The sequence below is a fragment of the Leptosomus discolor genome, chromosome 7 (genome assembly GCF_034619465.1).
Source record: "Leptosomus discolor isolate bLepDis1 chromosome 7, bLepDis1.hap2, whole genome shotgun sequence".
NCBI classification, from domain to species: domain Eukaryota; kingdom Metazoa; phylum Chordata; class Aves; order Leptosomiformes; family Leptosomidae; genus Leptosomus; species Leptosomus discolor.
The window spans coordinates 64,214,041-64,235,572 of NC_141397.1; the positions used below are offsets into that span (position 1 = coordinate 64,214,041).

Consider the following 21,532-nt stretch of genomic DNA (forward strand, 5'->3'; position numbering starts at 1 on the left):
TAGTTAGAATGTAAGCCTGAGATACTTCTGTTTCTCGGCAGCAAAAAAAAAAAAAAAGGCCTTAGACAAAAATCTAACAAAAAAAAATAGATATCCTAAAAGCTTCAGAATTATTTCTAAAGGCAGTGAATGTTCATTAACTAATAAAGTTACTGTAAAGTCTACTTACAGGCTCTGTTTTACATGATGGTTTCCCGACATTAGCACCTACTCATTGGCTTCTTAAACAAGACAAAACTATACATTCTACAAAAATGGCTCAAAGCTTCTTTTTTTTAAATCTCTTGTAAGAATCTAAAAGAGCTCCATGAAGTGGATGGCTTGTAGACACCAATACAATGGTATTATAAATCACAAAAATGATTTATTTTGTTTCAAACATGTTTTATTCTCCACCCAAATTTGTTTAATTAAAATTCTGTATTTTTTCAGCAATCATGAAAATGAAGTTGAATTAATTATTGAAGCAATTATTGATTAATCAGGTGTTTACTTTGCTCACCAATGACACAAACCAGCTGCACTTCAAAATCACAGACTCTGTAAGGACAAGACCATTAATATGTTAAAAAAGTAATTACTAGGAGTAATGATTCTTTTTTATATAGTTGTCACTTTGCATGCAGAAAGTTGGGTGTTTTGTTTTTTTTTTTTTTTTTACGAGATTATGTAGCCTTGCCAACAAATTAGAAGCAAGTAACGTATGAAGAAATGTATTTAACACCCAGCTGTATAAGCACTTGCGCCTGGCTGTGAAGCTCATTGGTGCAGACCGTCCAGGTGAGTTCAAATACTTTCTGCATCTTTCTGAAACCCAGTCTTAAAATACCTGCAATTCTTATAAAACACAAAACAGAAAAATTAGCTACCATAAACTTATTCCAATATTCATTTTCTTGATTTTTTTTTTAATCATTTAATTTTGTATTGCTCAGAATTTGTTTGAAAGTGCTCTTTCTGCCACTGTTGTCAACTAAATGGTGTTTGACACAAATCTGCTGAGCAGGAATCAGCAGCTGACCTAGGAACTGGGTTCACTAACTCCTTTAGATGAGTTTCCTAAATTAGCTAGTTTTCAGGAACAAGATAAAATCTTCTGTCTTCAAATATGTACCTCCAGCAGAAGGATATACTACGAAAACTTTTGAGAAATCACTCTAAACTGAGGATGTGCATCTGCCCCAGTGATACTGTCTGAGCGGAGCTGAGCAGACGAAAACCAAAGAAACTGAGCGTTTAAGAGTTGCGGACTAATCTGTATGGAGTGTGGGGGCAGGATTAGAGATGGAAGAATATATGTTCAGATCCTTATGGAAAAGATGAGCTCACTGAGAGCCCTGAAGTCCAGAAAAGATGACCCTTTTCTGGAGCTATGGAAAGCTACACAACCTTTTACTCCGCAACTCAAGACAGAGCATTCAGTACGTCAGATGGCAGCAGAGAGGAATCGGGCTGCACAGCCTACTTGGCTGACTTGACAGACATCTGACAAGTGTCATTCCGGTTTACTGACCGTCGAAAGAACTGAGGCAGGGAACAATATTCCAAACTTCACAGACTGGTGCAGACTCGCTACAGACCAAATCCCCATTTTCCCTGAAGGAACCACCACCCTTCCTCTTCTTACAGCAAGATCTCTTCTAGGAATTCTTCAGACATCAAATGATATGTTAAGAAATAACCATAAAGCCTACAGAGACTGGGACCATTCGTGAATTTTTTCAAACTGCAGTCTTTCATTAGTCTATATATTATGAAAATCATATTTTTGAAAATTAAATTTTCTCTTCATGTCTATTCCTGGAATATAAGGAAAAAAAAAATCAAGAACATTTTCTTTACTAAGGAACCCCTGTATCTGTTGTGCTCTTGCTGGTACAAAGCTTAAAAAACCTAGGATGAGGCTGGCTAGAAAAGCCTGTGAATTGGAAATTCAGGTATGTAAACATAGTAATGAGCATACAAAATTCTTGGGAAAAGATGCAGAATTTCTGGATTCATTTTAGTGGATGAAACTGCAGTTTTATTTATAGTGATCCCGTAGAAGGAAGAGAATAAAAAGATACTCAGAAGACTTTTGGATTGCCTTAGGCACATGATGCCCTCTCCAAAATCTGGATGAAGCAGAAATCAAGGTTCTTGTCTGCCTGTGACAGGCTGGATTTAAGATGGTGTTAACAAACACTTCCAAGCAGTAATTTGTGACTATAACAACACGATCATAACACATTTTTTGTTGAACCATGTCCAAAGGAATTCCATGGTATCCATAGTTTTAGGAACTCAAAAACCAGAGAAATACTTCACTGTAGACACAATTGTTGAAAACTCATATTCACTGTAAAAGAATAAAATGCCCTATGAACTTCCTGGGTTAAGTTCTTCCTGAAGTTTCTGCTTGATCTTCTGGCAGAGAAGTACTTCTGAAGGATTTGAGTTTTACTTTTGGGGTTAATGGAAGGAAAACAGGTAATGAAACCCACACGTGTGGTTCTGTTTATCTCCAATGATGATCTGAGAGAAGTGGGGCTTCTACCAAAGCCTCTAGTAGTTGGCTCTAAGTGTTTTGAAAGACAGACAAAATAAGGCTGACGAACATAATTCAAATTTGGTGCTTTGGGTACCAATAAACAGCGTGTTCAGTCCCTCTTTCAGAGAAAACATCACCCAGGTCAGACACAGCCGGATAGAAGCAATACTCTGTTGTTCCGCAGTCATTCAAGAGCAGTCATAAAATTAGCAGTCCAAGAAACTTGCTCATTATCTCTTTGCATCCTAATTGGTATGCATGAAAGGATCACTATGTATGTTTGCACATCAATTAGGCTGCAGATGGGAGGAATACACCTCTTTGCATTCTTATTTCTGCAGTTCACAAATGCAGGACACGACTGTTCCGTGCATTTATCTATTTCCTGCATTAACCAATGACAAATAACCTCTCTGGTTAGTACAAACCACAATTAACCAAACCGCTAGTCGCTACTGCCAGCCCAAATCTTGATCAGTGCCAAACACTACGCCTGTGCCTGTGGTTGCCCATCCCTGTACCAGGCAATCCTTAACGCCGTCTAACGTGTGCAAATAAATATCTTAGGATTTCAAAAATACCTATCACTGAGCATGCATTGCGATAGCTATGCCTCACATTTACGTTTTCAGAACAATTGTCTCACCTTTCCCTCCACCCACCTTCCTCTTCATTCCCTCTCAAGTTTTCTGTATCGCTTGAGGAACACAGAGAGGCAAAACAGCAAAACCTCCCACTCCTGACCAAACCTCAGCCAGCAAGCGAGGAGATAACACAGAACGAGTATTGAAACACCAAAGGCATTAAGGAAGAGGAACCATAAATGGCAATTTCTTGGGGCTACAAGCAATTAATACTTGTAGCTGAAACCACAACAGCAATGGGAATGACAGCGTCTCCTCAGATTTATTTCTTAAAACGTCAAAAAATGTCTGTCCTCCTTTGGACAGCCTGGCAAGGTGAGCTTCAGGAAGTCCAACCTAAAACTTCCAAGACACTTCTTGTTTGTTTGTTCGTTTTTAATGTTTTAGCAGCTTGCCCTCAGTACAAGGGCATGATACAAATTTAATCTTCAACAATTACAACACGCCCTTTTGTAGCCTGCAGTATAACAAAACCCAAGGTCCTGATCCTGTGCCCGCCGGCCCTCTCCGAGGAGGGGAGCAGGAGGCTGTCAGCTACAAACGCTTGCTGGAAGCAGCCAAAGTGACCGAGCTGCCTGCGATGGGATGGGGACAAGCTATTGAAAAGATTCAGCGGCTTGATGCAGCTCTTCAATCCTTTGTCCCAGTCCCTGGGCTTCCCCGGCGCAGGGGGGTCCCAGGAGGATGTCCTGCAGCATCGCCACCAACCGCCGGGAGCTGCGTTTTCAGGAGGGGTGCTCAGACACCGCACTTGCCTGTGCCCACAGACACCTACCCAGGTCTGGCTTGTTTGGTGGTGCGTTCGTTAGGAACAGATTCGTATCCCTTCAAATCCTCCTTAGCTTGGGGTTCACGACACGCTGCGCAAAACACCTTTAAAAAACACTTCTAGCGCCTACATCCATGTTTGTCATATAGAGAAAAGGAATTCAGTAAGACACCTTTGCTCACAGAATTGAGATTTTTATACAAATAGAAGTAAAACTCAATTACCCAAAGTGTCAACAGACAGTACTCAACTGTTTGAAATTGACAGAAATAAGAATTTTATACAGAAACAAACTAAGCGTACCCAGATAGTAACTATATTAACCTCTTTTTCAATATTCAGCAACTTTTAAGCTTGTTCTAAGCCCAAATTCTTACAATTTCCATGGAAAGCATTATTTTAAAAGCAATTTTTAAATTTCCATGAAAGAGGTAGATCATTTTATGTATTATTTCATCCTTTGTGCATATATACCAACACATGTTATCCATCTTTCTAAAACTGTTTGCATAACTAGAAATTGAAACTAAGGCCATCAAGTTTTAAGTGGAACGGACACAAACAGCAAAATCCAAAGTAAGAAAACAGTAATCAAAATGAGAAATCCATAAACATTTTATAAATTTGGCATTTTACACTAAGCACCAATAAAAGGAAATTTTTCATACTTGTTGCCACCTGCCTGCCTTGCTACTTTGCATAGCTAGAATGGAGCAAAACAGAGGCCATCCTATTTAACTAAACAGTTTTTATTAAAGCAAAAGAAAAGCAAGAATCTATGAAGTAGCAAGTGATCCTATTAGTTCCACCAGACTAAAATCATACAGTCTACGTATGTGGTCCTTTCAGCCACATCTGTTATGAGCCATTTTGATACCAGAAAGTAGCGAATATTTGACTATTTATTTATCAGGCACCGAGTGCAAACAAGGATTTTTCTCCCCAATAGCATGTGTTATAATGGGTAGATTTAAAAAAAAAAAATGAAATAAAACACTTGCATTTTTACAACAGCTAAGGCCAAAGTACTTCTTCTGTTCAATGATTTTCTCTTTAAGGAATATGTAAAATGTAATAAAGATCCGTGGCACAAAATAAAGGGAGCAATCTGATAGTATAATTCAAAGATAATGAGTTAAATATCCAATACCCAGAATTGCTGCCAAACAGATCTGATAAATGTTAAATGCTTATGATTTGTATTCATCAATTTTTACCGCATATTGCTAATGTCATATTAGTGTCTCGGTCCTGAAGTTTCCTTTAAATAAACTCTGTCAAGGATTCTTTGCACAAAAATGCTCTATTCTTGAATGCTCTTTCAGCGATAGATTGAAATGCAGATTCCAAAAATAGATCAGTCACTTATTTCAACTCTAGACCTTTGAAAATCCAGATCAATTGCCTTTTGTCATCGTCTTTATATGGAGAGTAAGAAATTTCTGCTTATCACCATAGAAAAACTTTCAGACTACTTTGGTAACGGCGGCAATATCGATAGTTTGAAGCGTCCACACGTAATTTCATATCAGTTTTTCATACAATTTCATTTATCATATCATTTACATTTTGGAATATTCATCCATAGTTTAATCTTTAGCAGAAAACACGGGCGCCATACCACAACTGACGGCACAAATTCACTGCCTTTAAAGCTTTGAGGTTTTCTGTCAAGCTTATGGGTTTTAGCAAAGCAGGATTCAACACGGGGCAAACTTTTTCCTTAAAACTAGCGATACGAGAAAGCAAACGTTTAACACAAAACCCCAGCCCAAATCTTCCGTGCTTCTCCGTCTCTCGGTAATGAAGTCTGGGAAAGAAATCACAGACACCCAAGTGGTTTGGCAACTGTAAGTGACAGAAGCTCAGCTAAATCCTCTGTTTACACTGGGGATTAGCCGGGTAGATTGTGCGCCGCAAACTGAGCTGTCGATGGTCAAGGGAACCTGCTCCCCGTCAGCCCGTGGGGCAGCGGCACAAAGCCCGGTCCTGGTAGGAAGTGACCCATAAACGTATCCCTACGAAGGATTTATACAAAGCCAGTCTGCCTCATAGAAACTCCATATGACCATTAACTGGCCTGCAAGGCCTGCCAGGAGGCCTAATTACAGGTCTACAGAGCCCAATAACAAAAGCTGAAGAGCTTTAGCCTAGGGATGATCTGCTTTATACTGACTTGAGAGAGTCCATATAGAGTGACAAAAAGAAAGAGGTTTAGCTTTAAAATTCTCCCAAGAGACAAAGCATTGTAGCTAAGTCTGGAAGGCCCACATGCAACATACTTCAGATAGGCTTAAACATCCCACCCTCTCAAAATTAACATTCAACTATTGCCTGCTTAACATCTGCTCAAACATGGCAAGTTGCTGTGATATTGTCACAGGATGCTAAAAAGGCTTTCTTGCCTCTCAATATTACGGAAGGTAAGTAAATAAAGTCGTGCGAACACAAATTTATAGCTGAGACCAACAGCTTCTGCTGAACAACAGCTTTTATAAATCAAAACTCAGTTGCCTTAAAAATCAAATTGGAGTGCTTCAGAATCATCCAGCGTTGCCCTGCTTAACGAGAACAAAGATACTGACATTAATCTACACCAACAAAGAAAAAAAATTAACAAAGTGCATAGCAAAGTCAGCACGAACGGAGGACAGGGAAACAAAACTTGTTGACAGCACTATATTACCTGAATATCAATGGCCATCTTCCCCTTCTCCCCTCACAAATACAGGTGACTATTTTTTATTTTACCAGCTCTCCCACAATGAGACCAGAAGTCACAACTCCCATCCTCAAAATGCACCAGCAAAAACACCCAACCAAACAAAAAAAATCCAATTAAAAAGAGTCTGCTTTACCATTTGCTATCTTTTGTCTTCCAGAGAAATCAGTTGTTATTTCCTAAATTAATATCCTAGTTAGACTCTAAAAGCAGATTTTCCCAAGATACTAAATATCAGCAAATCCTGCTGAGGCTGATCAGTTGGCCATTGGACCTGCCTTCCCTAAAATCAAGCGTCTCCGGCGATGAAGAAAGCAGTGAAGAGCAAAGGGAATAAAATAATGTATAACTAACTTTTGCAAACTATGGCCATTGTACTAGAATGGGACTTGGAAAAGCTGACATTCTGAAAGCACTTTCAAATCTATATTCTGTAAATCCATAACCTATTTGTGTATGTCAGTACACCACTTTCACTTTAAAAAGCCACAGGGATAAAGCCACATAATTTCCATGTCAATAGGTTGATGTGAAGCAAAAAAAAACCCAACAAAATAAAACAAAAAAAAAAAACCAAACCACACAAACATCTTCAGCTTGAGAAGACAACCCTAACATGTAAATATTTCACTGAAACACCAGAAGAAGAATAAAGCAAAACTAGGGTTATCTAAACCCTTTTGTACCTGAATTCTTTTGGCAATCACCCCCCTTATAACGTGCCTCTTGTCTGTAGCTAACGCCGCTGTCGGCGGCACTTGGCGTGAAGGCAGGGTTAGCGGTTTTACTAGCCTAACACACGTGAACAGAGCGCAACCAGCTTTCACGCTGACATTTCCTATGCTGGGAGAAAGGCTGTGAATTCCCGCTTTTGAATTTGAACAAAATATCCTCAGACGTTCTGCACCCTGACAAAGCCACAGCCCAAATGCCTTCTCTTAAAACACACGTGGGTATATTGCAGACAAGTACGTATTTGTTCCTGTGCCCAATTTGAAGAAAGCACCTGAACTTAAGCCCTGTCATCAAATGGTTTTCCCTCAATTCTATAGATGTTCCGAGTACTGAGAGACATTTCAAACGAAACAGTTATCAACGATAAAGAACTGCTCCCAGGGAAGCTCAGGCAGCATGACTTCATGTCCACACAGGGGCTGGAGCGCAGATGGGGCAGGACTCCCAGCAGAGTGCCAGTTAACCTGCCACCACTCCTTGCCTACGGTTAATCAGTCAACAGAAGTCATTAAAGCCACATCCTAACACCACTCCCAGCACAGACAAACGCGATAAAAATTACCTTCTCCAGTCCGGCAGGGAGTTGTTGCAAAGCCATATCACTACTTCCAGGCAACTTCTTTTCTCACAACGAACGCCCAAGAGCACATCCATCCCATTTTTCCATGCGTGCACAACAAACTTACCTCCAGCCTCTCTTCCCTTTTTCAATACAAGGCTTTAATCTACAGCAGCAGCACTGACAAAGGATACATCGGAATTCAGACCATTTGATGGGGCTAAACAAAAGGGCAATTTAGATAGTAAAAGAAAGAAATTGAACTTAAAATATACAGCGAAAAGCAGACTATAAACTCGAGTAGCAGATAAATGTACTGCTGGGAAAGGCTGTACGCAAACTTCAAAATCCAAAAGCTTGAATTTAAAGTCAGACTGGTCTTACCAAAACCGCCGGTATTTTATAGACAAACCAGCTTCGGCTCACGCACATTAACGGGTGTCCCCTTCCACAGTCAGGTACCATTGCCTGTCTTCGTCTTACGCTTATCCAAAGGCATTTATAGGATATTAAGAAGCAAAAAAATTGCCAAGTAAGAAAAGTTAGTTTTCTCGAGGTTAATTCTTTCAAGGTATAGTAAGATATGGAAATCTTCAGAAGGAAATGAGCAAATATATTCAAATACAAAGGATGTAAGAAAATGTTAGGTTATTGTGGGAGATGGGCTATTAACGGCATGGAACCGGCCGGGGAAGGGGACTGGAAATGCCAACACAAGAGCATGGCAATAGAGATGAACAACGAAGGGACCCTCCCCAACGCCTCTCCGACACTTGTTGGCCATTTTGAGCCCTCGCAGAAGGTAAGGCTGTTTTGGCTGTCCGAACCCTAGAGCAGTACAGGGCCATTAACAACTATTACACTGTAGATAATACAACCTGAATAAAGCACAGCCTTCTTCCTCACTTGGTGGGACCGGAGCAATGCCATGACGTGTACGGGCAGATACTCTACAAGTTAAGTCACAGGTTTGGGCTGGATCCTGTATCAAGCACTACGTATGCCACAGCAGCCTTGTTCGTCTTTACTAAAGTACAGATTTAAATTTACATTCTATTCAACTAAATCATACAGCACCATGCTACAACAACCTGTTAATTGTGAACAACCTGAAAAGCTGCCCAGTAACGGTCTAACATAGATTTCTTTTTATTTTTTTAAAGTTCAAGGTGAAAAAAGTGCTGATTTTTGCAATGAGTAAACACAGAAAAAGATACTGAAGCAACATTATTAACATTTCCAACACTCCTCACACACCGATTTAATAAAAATTCAACTTAATTGACTGAGGGGAAGAAGGTGGGGGGATGATCTCATAAATGCCTGAGATTTAAAGTTTTAAATAAAGCCAGGAAAGAAATTCCTTCTGTGTTTTGTACAGTAAGAGAAACAAACAGATTAACTCTTTTCAGTTATTTATGAACAGCTTGCAGCTTCCGTCTAAGTTTCAGACTGCAGTTGTGAATATTTAAATTTAATAATGTCATAGACCTTCTATATGTTTTTGGAAATTTTGGTCTTGATGATATAGAACCCACAGGTATCTTGTCTACATTTCCCATGTGTTAAATTAAAAAACGAGGTGTGATAGATGTGAGTAGTATACACAAATTGCGCAGTTTAGGTCAGTGCTGTCACATTCATTTTATAATTATATGCCTCAAAGATTTATTAAAAGTTACGGAGAACAATGAATGCATTTGAAGGCACACAATACAAAAGGCTAGAGGCATTTAAAAAACCAAAATATCAGCAATGTAAAAAGATGGGTGTTCCTTGAAACAGAAGTTTTCCATAAGGGGAATAAATAAAAAATGGTATTTCTGGGAAACTGCTGTTTATAAGTTAGAAATGCATATATGAGAGACGAAAGCTGAACTAAAGACAAATACGTATGTATTAGAATGCATAGGAAATACTGAAAGCTTTCCTTTTGCATGACAAACTGACAAAGTTTTAATGGGAAAATTAAACTAAGATACAGAAATTAATTAGGATTACAAACGTCAAAACAGACGACCACTTTAGAGCATTAAATCATTGTTTTAATAACCTGAAGACAAATGCAAGTACCTAAAGAACATCCAATACTGTTACATAAAAGGATCGTTATTCACTTATAAATTTATTATAAATTACCACAATGGCAAGGAGCAAAATGGACCTCGGTCTAAGTTACGCCACAGGCCAAATCCACAGCAACTTCCACAGGGGAAAACCTGAGAAGTGCAAGTCAAGGCTGTGTACTGACCACTACTGGATGAGTGAAAATAAACCAAGGAAGCGGAACTCCTATCCATCTGGGGACAACCGTGTCTCTGAGCTTTAATGTGGACTTTGATACAACATTTGCAAAAAAAGCAGTATAAAAGGAATGATCTTCTCAGCTCTGGTGCAATAGGACATCAATTTCTTTAGCATTAGACCTTCCCATTGAACCACAGGATTTCTCCAATTTTTATTTAAATTAAATGTAGTTGATCAAAGCAAAATTAAAAGCAGTTACCAAGATATGCATCTTGCCTTCCTTCTTACTAGTGCTAGACTAAACAGGAACGTTTCCCTCTGTAGAGAACTAATATGTAGAACAGACTCTTGACCTGAGCCTTATGGAGAGCTTCCTACATATGTCGGCTACCACTTCAAATAAATAAATATAAATATATACACGCATTAATTCAGTTCAGTGCTAAAAAATGAAGAAACAAAACCCAATTTTTGAGAGCACAGACTAAAGCCTCAGTAGCAGCAGCAAGAGGATGAACACATGAAGTCTGAGCAACAACAGCAAACAAAAATTACTTATTTTTATCTCCTTAAAGGGATTTACTAAGTGCCAAGGATGATGCACACCAGTTTCATCCGAACCAGAAATTGAAGTGAGCTATGGAGAAAGGGATTTAGCATTTGCCAAACAGAAAAGGATAAAATTACTATCTGATATTACAAAAGTTAAATACATTTCTGAAGAACAGAATTTTACTTGTAACAGCGACACTTACCAGCTGCCTCAAGAACCAGCTGCAATCTAGCTTTGGCCTGTTCGGCGGGAGTCTGAAAAGAGAGGATTCACAAACCTTCATCACTGTTTGCGCACTCGACACGCAAGGTCACGCGATACCGACCGCGGTGCTGCCACCGCCACCGGGGAGCTCCCACCCCTGCGAGGGACTCGCTGCTACGCACCACCCAAAGACACGTCCAGACTGACACGAGCGCTCTCACGCCTCAGCTATCGCACCAGGTAAATCTTCAGAGTTGACAGAAAAAGCGTCCCGCTGACGTAGCGCTCTGGCACCCTGACCCACAACTGAGCACCCACGGCCAGGCTGAAGCCCACCCCCAGCTCCCTTCTCAGTCCTCCAACAGCAAATCCTCCCCAGCTCCTTGCTGACCCCATTACACAAAAATACATGGCTACAGAAGCATGCCCAAAATCTAGTTTTAATATGATTACTATGGCGAGTTTTTCACACTACTTCTGTTATCTGTTTTGATTTTTTTCCCTCTCCTTAAGGTATTTCTTCACATCTGTTGGGTTGAGGAACATATTGTTGGCTGTGTACCCACTATGCTAATTATTCCAAGTGATGTTTTACTGTGTCCAATGTGCTTGCCATCCCTCTAATTTTGAAGCCACTCAAACGTTTTCACAGTTAAATTTATACACAAACCCCATTTGTCACGGAGTTCAGAAGTTGATTATTTCCGTAAGCATCTGAAAAGTTTGGGAGGTTTTTGCTCTGCACTGGAAACAAAACATGACGGAAATTTTGGGCGTCATTGTTCAGCTTTGAAAACTCTTCTGGGCAGATATTGCTACTAGAACATTTTTTCTGGTAACAGCCTAAGTTTGCACCCTGCCAGTTTCAGCCCATTAGCCACACAAATATTAACCAAGGTAACCAGGCCAAGCGCTTCGCTATCGATGTCCCAACTGACGATGCTCTGTAGGGCAAGAGAGTTTGCTTTTCTCAAAATCACTTTGAGCCAGACATCTCAGATTGCGTTGGGCTCGAACACAGATTTTTACAGCAGGATCGAAGAATTACTATGAAATATGAACTGTATAAAATGGTCACCTTCCACTAATGCATAAAAAACCCACTTTCTGCTGTTTAAGTGTTTATTTCTTTTTATTTATTTATTACTCCTTTGTTTTACATTAGTATTTGTCCACCCCTATGAAGAGAGGTTAACTGATGACAAAGGACAATTCATTTCCCGCTACAAGAACTTACAGACTGCTCCTTTCATTAGCATGCAATATGAAAGATGTTACATTAATCCACAGATCGAAAAAAGAAATTGAAACGAAGATCCAGGTTTTGGTTGTACACAGGTCTAATATTTTCAGTTTAGAGTTTTGCTAGCTGTTTGCACAACCCCAAAACTATTGGGCAAAATTTATTATTATAACTACTACAGCGATGCTACCATTAGAGTTGACCACCAATCTTGGTGGCAGCAAGAAAACCCTTGAAATTTATTATAAAAATATCTTCAAATTTCTTCCTCCTGCAATGAACTAATTATTACAATATGTTTGGGCATATCAAATACATCACCAGAGGTCAGAAAGGAGAGGAAGAAAAAGATCTGCTTTCCATCCAGAACAAACTTGCCCAACTTACTAAGTTTCAGAAAAGCCGCACTTGGGTTTGCGGTTTTTCCATTCCTATGACAACTTTAGATTTAAGAAAAAAAAAAACCCAAACAAAACAGCAGGGTTACTTCAGTACAGCAAAATATCGCAGTACAATTTAGCAGAGAAGGAAAAGTGTTTGGTGTAAAACACTACCTGCGCTCATGTCTTCGCATGAGCAGTCCAAGTCTTCGTGCAACCCCACCCGTTGGGTGGGTTCTGGCACCCAGTAACGCCCACAGTGCATTAAACCAGTTTCCTAGATTCGTTTTGCCAGTCCTGTAACAAAGTGTTTGATTAACTTCAATGACCCACAACCCCCAGGACGAAGGGCACAGCGCTGTTGGCCCACAGTGATCCCAAAAGCCCGAGCCGTTGGCACGGGCATCCTCCCAGGCTGTGACTGACTCCCACAGGCTGCCCGACGGAGGCAGCAGCACGAGCCGACACGTTTCTACCGCAGCTTTTTCTGTAAGAGTCAAGTGTGTCTCGAATGCTGTGGGAATGGTTGTGTGAAGAGCTCACAGAACCACAGAGTGGTTTGGGTTGGAAGGGACCCTAAAGATCACCCAGTTCCAACCCCCTGCCCTGGGCAGGGACACCTCCCACCGGACCAGGCTGCTCCCAGCCCCATCCAGCCTGGCCTTGAGCACTGCCAGGGAGGGGGCAGCCACGGCTGCTCTGGGCAGCCTGTGCCAGGGCCTCACCGCCCTCACAGGGAAGAATTTCTTCCTCACATCTCATCTCACTCTCCCCTCTGTCAGTGTGAAGCCGTTACCCCTCATCCCATCACCGCCTTCCCTGACCAAGGGTCCCTCCCCACCTTCCCTACAGCCCCTTTCAGCACTGGAAGCCGCTGTAAGCTCTCCCTGGAGCCTTCTCCTCTCCAGGCTGAACACCCCCAACTCTCCCAGCCTGTCCTCACAGGGGAGCTGCTCCAGCCCCCTGAGCATCTTTGTGGCCTCCTCTGGACCCGCTCGAGCAGGTCCATGTCCTTCTTGTGCTGGGGGCCCCCAGAGCTGGACGCAGCACTGCAGGTGGGGGGTCTCATGAGAGCGGAGTCACGGGGGAGAATCACCTCATTCGACCTGCTGGCCACGCAGCTCTTGATGCAGCCCAGGACACAGTCGGCTTTCTGGGCTGAGAGTGCACATTACTGGGTCACGTTGAGCTTCTCATCAACCAACACACCCAAGCCCCTCTCCATAGGGCTGTGCTCAATTTTCTATTCTTCTTTTCTATTCTTACTTAGTCTTAGATACAATTTTCTATTCTTACAGCAGTTATCCAGTTAGATATTTAACAAAAACACCTGGACCTCTCAAATGAAAGGATCTCTTCTTTTTGGTCACGGAACAGCCTGTTTAGCACTACAGACTGGAGAAAGAGATGTTTCACTGACACTTATTAGCATATTCAAAGCCCACAGTGGCAACATCTAGCATCACCACACCAGCAATAACTCCCGAATATTAAACCAGGCTCCAGACAGAGGAGAAGTGAAAGCAGTGAGCAGCGGTACAAGCGACACCTCCCAGCACTAAACACGAAGCTCCACCAATATAGACACAACTGCTCCCCCTGCTCTGAAATGCTCCGCACACCTCAAAACACCTTTCCCCACTCCTCTCATGTAGGTGTGAGGGTACCTGGTCGGTATAAGGTAGGCTAGACTAAAATTCTTCTTTTACTCAGCAATATCCCATTGGAAACGGCACACACGGTTGCTTTGCAGGTGTCTTCCCCTTTGCCCTGACCGCAGCCCTAGCATGAACCGATACTCAACTGCTTCACGGACATCGGTGTACCCACAGGAGAACTTGGTATAGATGCCTTTCCATCACCAATCGATACGCCCTAAAGAACAAATGGTTGAAGTGTTCTTAGATACAGGTTACTGGCTTGGCTCCAGCAAGCGTTTGTCCAACTGGTGGATGAGGCCAACGCTCTTGAGAAAATGGACAAGGACGAATTCAGCTGAAAAATCACAATTAGACCCCCGAACAAGCCGCTAGCGTTGTGCGAGAAAGACCAGCTACCGGAGGTTAGTATTGATTTAGGAGACCATTACAGAATCCAGAAAGACCCTCAGGAAACTTAGAAATGGTGAAATGATTGGGGTAGGGAATGTTGGTACCAGAGTGATATCGAGCACAAGTTGCAAAATAAACCATCATACTTTCCTTATGGTCTTAAAACACAGAAGGAAAAGAATTCAAAACAGTGTAAAAAAGATAAATAGCACCAAGTATTTATAGTCCAGCTGATGAAGGTGACCACTACCTGTAACAGCAGGAAAGGAATTCCCTAACAGGCACATCGTGAAACGACACGAGGTGTGTCAAGGATCCCTAACGACGACTTTTACCTGTGTCAAAAAGTGTCTGGTAACACACTAGAATCAGGCCTTAGAAAACGATGGTATTCTATAGGATAGCATAAACCAGAAATATTCAGATGATTAATAATTGTTATTAATAGCTCAAGTAAAAATATGATTATATGTATTCAATTTTTAATGCAAGCTTTTTTAGCAAGATGTGGCTTATCCTTCTTATTTCTTCGCAGTATGTCTACTGCATTACATCACTACTGCTTTCATAAATATATTTTTTTAATAAAACTGCTCTAAAAACAGGGTCTCATAACTTTAAATCTGGCACTTATTATATAAAAACCCCCCACACGAGTTGCTTGCCACTATCAGCTACAGGGAGCAAGCGATGTGCTTGATGGGCAGCTTCAGACATTCCATCAGTGTCACGTTTTGCTTTCAAAATACTCAACTGCAAAGGAGATTCAGCTTCTACATTTTACCAAACTGACAGGTTTTAAACAGGCACTTCAGTTCAGCTACTAGACTTTATTTTTTTAAATCTTCCTGCTTCTTGTGATGCACGATAAACACTTTTGACTGAGAAAACAATATTAAAATGAAAATACACGTTAGAATATTGAGGAAACAATTTGAAAAACAGTAAGTTTCAAAACAGAGGCCAGACTGCCGTTTGAACTAAGGACTGTGAATACAGCCAAGTAGTGCGTGTGGCTCTTGTCCGCACTGGAGAGCATGACGTTACCCCGGGACTCAAGCAGCTTATGATGTTTTGAGCTGCAATGCTCTCCGACCTGATTTTTGTGAGTATGGAATATGTCACTGGTGTTTATTGGCTGTGCTAAAACCGGACATGTGCGATTCCTCCTATTCCTCACTAACGACATCGGTTGGGTGTAATTTAACTACAGCGCTTTTCTCTCTCATAACACCTTTACAAAAGCCTAACAAACCTTAGTGTGATAGTGATCAATACCTGTAGGGGTTTTGTTTGTTTGTTTGTTTGTTTGTTTACACCAATGTTTTCTCTTTGCATTTGATAAAGACAAAAATAGCAGTCCTTAAGCTCCCTACAGCTCTACCAACAGAGATGAGTGCCACGCTGCCCACAGCAAACACGACGGACATTCCTTAGCTGTCTTAGATACACGTGCTGCCTGAAATTATAATTCCATGTTCTACTTGCAGAGAGGACGTCGGATATCAAATTTGTTCAACACAAATAGTCAAGTATATAATTTAAAAAGATTTTCCACTTACTGATAAAACCAGAATTTCCTACAGGCATTCTACTTCCTTAGAAAGCTATGAAGCTATAGATCTCCTAACACTGCAAGCCAGCTCGTTTCTACCAGTTGAAATGTCTTAATGTCACTTGTCCCCCTGCCCCTGAAGAACAGGTGTGTGTCCAGGTTTCTTCCTGAAGATAACTCGTGGCCAAACGCCACTATAACTGTGTCGGTACAGTATGTCCTGCTCAGATTTGGGGTGTGATATTAGCATAACCACACACTGCAATTGAAAATAGAATACGAGTTGTAGTTGTGTCAAATAGATTTCCTCAGCAAGAGGTCTTTTCCCCAGGTTCAAACTGCTCTCCATGCAAATGTACACAATAAAATTCCAGTTTAAAAAACAAAGTCAAAACAATACCCAAAGGACTCAGCAAATAAACACTAATTAAGTGACCTTATATATGATTTTGAAAGCTCAAATCCATCTTCCTGTTTTAACTCCACCTGTCATCAGTTTCCTGGGGACATTTATCTAACCTTTCCCAATGCCTGATAAGCTCAAAAAAAAGGTTAAGAAAAAGTGCAACAAGGAAAAGAAAGAACAAAACGTAAGTTTCCTAGTTGTCTGAAGAGACGGCTACCCAAAACTACTGGGAATACTTTCAAAGCGAGTCAAAAAGCTAAAGCAAATGCTGTTTGCAATGAATTCCAGAAAAAGAAAAGTTGGCAAGGCTGAGAAGAGAAGAGAAATCCCCCCATGTTACTGCAGCTGTGACTCTTCTGGAGGCTTTATCAAGTGGTTCTGTTTGTACGTTCTTCTCAGGCTTGCCGTTCACTCAAAGCCAGAGGAACTGTATGGACAAGAAAAAAAATTGTATTGAAGCTAATCAACTTTTCCTGCAATCCAGGAATTGTCTGGAGATGCGGCCATCTTGCCTGCAAACGCTGAATTGTTTCGGACTCTAGACTGCAGGCGGTAGGCAGCCACCGGCACAGACGGCGGGAAAAGACAGGAGGCAGCCGCCCATCGGGCTGGCAGAGCAATGGTGAACTGCCCCAGAGAGGACTTTGGGGTCGAACGTCTGGGGCTCGGTGGCTTGAAGTTATAGGAGACTGGAGACCAGTGGAACAAAGCGTAGGATGAGGTTGTGGTTAGTCGGGATGAAGAGGAGAATTGTTTCGCAGCAATGAACCGTAGAACCACAGAACGGTTTGGGTTGGAAGGGACGTCAAAGACCATCTAGTTCCAAGCCCCCTGCCATGGGCAGGGACACCTCCCACCAGAGCAGGTGCCTCAAAGCCCCCTGAAGACAACGGCCCTCCTATCGAAGGGGTGGAGTTCCTACAGGTCAAGGAGAGGCTCCGTTCAGAGCAAAAGGAAAAGCGATCACGTTAATACACTGTTGAAATCGTGTCTTCACTGAAAAAAAAGCAACCACATCTCATGCCCCTATTCAATCTCCGCAAAGACACTGATACAGTAGCTCGGAAAGACAAGCTGATGTTTTTGTTGAAGCGCCGAAAGCTTTTTAATTAAAAAGTCCTGCATAAGAAACAAAAAGAAGTAATCAGGGCACAAAACAACCCACGGCCACTTCTCACAGGTATTAGTAACCACTACCTGTTCTGTATTAAAACGGAGACTGGTTTCACATCTGGAGTAGGGATCTGGGAATGATGCCGAGCGATGGCATTCCATCACATCCACAGGTAAACGCCGTCCTTAGGGGTACAGGAGACTGACAGGCTTAACCAGATCAAGTGATAAAGCAGCACAGAATGGGATAAAAGGTACTGCTGATAACTACGGGGTAATGCACACCGGGGGGACCTTCTCATCTACCTTAGTGCGTTCTCAAGGAACAATTCAGGAAAAAACAGCTTAGCGTCATTGTGGACAGCTAAAAGGAGACCTCGATGTACGTAAGTAATGAGAAAAGACAAAGAAGAAACGACAAAAATTAAGCAAGGGGATAGATATATAATTTCATTTGCATATATTCTGTAAATCAGTGGCTTGCCTTCACCTGAAAAATTATACATCCCAATTCCAGTTAATCTATCTCAACAGGAAAAGGGCAAGAAAGAACCCTAACCCCAGCTATCCTTTAGATGGAGCTTGATCAAATTTTGCAAAAGATTACGTGACATGTTTGTTTAGCATAGGAATGCTTGGAGTCCTTTTCAGTCATTTATTCCTTACTAGGTGATTAAAAAAAATTACAAAGAAATTTAAAATAAAGAACTTACTTGTATTACAGAATACCTCATAGGTGCATATAATATTTAAAAAACAAAACAAAACAAAACCCAAAGGAGATTGAGAAAGATCATCCTCTTTTTCTTACATCAGCTAGAGCAAACAGAATGAATTCGAGAGTGGCAAATTCAAAATTGACAGAGGAACATTTTTTTTCCCATTAAACACAGAAAAAAATCCCACAGAAGAATTCATAATATGAATTAATAGCGTAGAAACATAATAAGCATATCTGACACTACTTGAATTAAACCTCAACATTTTCAGACATAAATCAGCTTAAACGATTGGATGTTAAAATTATATTTATGTCTCAGTCGGTGTTTCTTCTCTGATACAATCAATCAGCAACACAGGCAGATACAGGCTACGGCAGGACCAGCGCCCCGACCTAATATAGATCCACCCGTTCCAAAAAACCTGAATGTCTGAGAAAATGTCTAAATTGGGAGAATGTGCCCAGTAAAGATGGTACTGATTCTGTTCACTTTAAAACAAGTAAGAGTTTTCCCAGTTTGCTTCCTGCCCAGAACTATCTTTCTATTATACACAACGGAGAAATGAGAAACTGTTTTCACTATCACCCAGCTGATATTCTAGCTGCATGACAGTGTTCAGCAGCTAAAAATGAAACACACAAAAACTATACTAGATTGACACAGCAGTTCGACACTACTACTACTATAAAGGATGAAATTGGGGAAAGAAAAGGGAGAAAAGTCTATCTGAGGAATTGTCAGGCTGTTCACAGGCTCCAAGAAGCACAGGAGACAACTACAGATACTAATAAGCAGAAATATTTTTATATTGCAAAATCCCCGGTATTTCCTTACATTAGATAAATAGCTTGCACTGGAACAGACAGCATTTTAAGCTCAACAAACTGCTTGTATTCCGTTTCCTAAGAATTTTATACTTTTTTTGGACCTCCCATCAACACCTATTAGCTACGGTTTAATGCAAATTCCTAGAGTGTTCCGTTACAGCACTGCAATAGAACGGAGCATAACAAAAAATTTGATTTTAAATGTTGTCAGACCTATACAACTATCAAAGCACGACATGCATGAATTGTAAGTGGAGAGAAATCATGGGAAGCATGGGATAAAAGCGATGCCTGTCCACCAAACACACAGCTGCTTTCGGCACTTCCATACAAAAAACAGAAGCCACCTTCAGCATCCTAACAGGGAAAGGGCAATCGTTGTCTGAAAAACCAGAAGAGGAGCAGAAAAGCCCTTTTGCCCTTTAATGTATGTAAAGGCCACAGAAAGCATATGACTGCTGAAAAGTACAGCTTAACTGGGGAGACATACACGGCACTAAAGAGATAATCAAGCAGTACCTGCTTCTGGAAGAAGGCTCTCCCACCATAGCCAGGAAAAAGCAGCTGTACCTTGACCGAAAGGTCTGGAAAACTTTTCCAAGCTTTTCCAACACCCAGCCCTGTTCAGTCCTACTCCTCCAAGATGGCCGAGTTATCAAAATTGGGAAGGAAAGATAACAAAAGGGAATGATATGGCCCAACTGTTAAAATTCAGAGCCCAGAGAGGAAAGACAAAATTGTTGGCAAAACTATAAAGTCACAGCTATAAAGCTGCTCAACAACTTAACGGAATGTTAGAATTTTCTGTTAAAATACAAAAGAGTATTTTGACTACATGCTTTTCATCCCACCGAATTTTCATACAAAACTGAGATCAAAGGGGAAAACACATTATATTGTCCCTAAACAGAAGAGACACTTTGACATGTGCCATGTCTCAGAAGCATAGGATTCGGAAAATCCTTTTCCTTCTATCATCCAGGACATAAATGGTCATTAAAGCATTTGGATTTGTAACTTTAATCACAGATCCTTACATACACTCCACTTAACTAGGCTTTTCTTCTGAGAGAGACACGGCTTTCCCCAGCATCTTCAGAGAACCACAGTACACAAGGTGGTCAGGCAAAATGACATCTTTAGATTATTACCAAACCCAAATTGGAGAAATAAGTAACAATGGCTTACTGGAACAAAATCAAAGGCAGAAGGCAATCGCTGTGGCAAATAGCCACGTATAGCTCAAACATATGCCAGTGATTTTTATTCGGCATTCAAACCATTCTGCATATTGCTGCAGCAAGTGCTCCTTTAAAAGGACCGTAAAACAAAAAGTATTCATTTCAGTGAAAATGAGTGAGAAAAAGCAAGGAAACTGGCCTTCGTACTGGAAATGCATACAGAAAATTGATTAATTAGCCACCAGAAACAGAGCTGTAAATAAGATTAAAAAATAAAAATTAAAAAAATTGTCAAATCCAGGTTTTTTAGAAAGGAAAAATTACCGAAAACGTGAAACCCACACAGCCGTAAACTCTGCATGACTTCTTTAATAAGAGAGAAAACAGAGATACTACTGTATCCAGATACATATTAAAGGCTAAAAAAATTATCATCTACCCATTTATTTACTAGCAGCCCGGAATATCATCCGTTATATTTACACATTTTCATGGAAATACAGTAACAGTCACAAAAAATTGCCATGTGTTGATAAACAGAAGATTTGACAGGATTGACACTTTTGCATCAACACCTTCATCTGGTCATTATTCTACAAATTCTTGTATTTCATAAGGTACTCTTTCAAAATTATTCGGGTTACAGATCTTTGAGCTGAAGTTGAACCAAGAAAGAGAACCCTTTTGAGCATTACAGGGTAAGTGCTAACCCAAAATGAAAGGTAGCAAAGGTAGCCACGATCTCCACTGCTTTAAAAAAATTATAAGGCTGTTAACATTTAGCTTCTAGATATGGATTTCCATTTATCTTTTATCACCGTTTTATATTTCTAGTACATTATGTTACAAAAAAGTAGTGTGTACGTATAAAAATAGTATCAGGGTCTGAAAACAAATCTTTGAATTAACAATTTATAAACTGCTCTTAAGGCACCTACAGCTAAGTGGGACTGACTAGAAATAAAGGAGCACACAACAACAGATAACGCAGATTAATTAAAATCACCAGGAGTTTATACTCAAATCACTGCTTTATTTTCTCCCCTCAGAGAGATTAGTTTTCTGTAAACATATTTTTGAAAGAAATACCT

General features: G+C 40.7%; 1 protein-coding gene across 1 annotated transcript in view; it reads right to left on the reverse strand.

Annotated features, from left to right (window-relative positions):
• The window catches only part of RSRC1 (arginine and serine rich coiled-coil 1), a 168,523-nt gene that overhangs the window by 65,877 nt on the left and 81,114 nt on the right, over positions 1–21,532 (reverse strand). Inside the window, exon 10 of the mRNA XM_086468617.1 lies at positions 10,962–11,013. Within this exon, the coding sequence (XP_086324743.1) occupies positions 10,962–11,013 (52 nt within the window). The remainder of the gene's footprint in view (positions 1–10,961; positions 11,014–21,532) is intronic.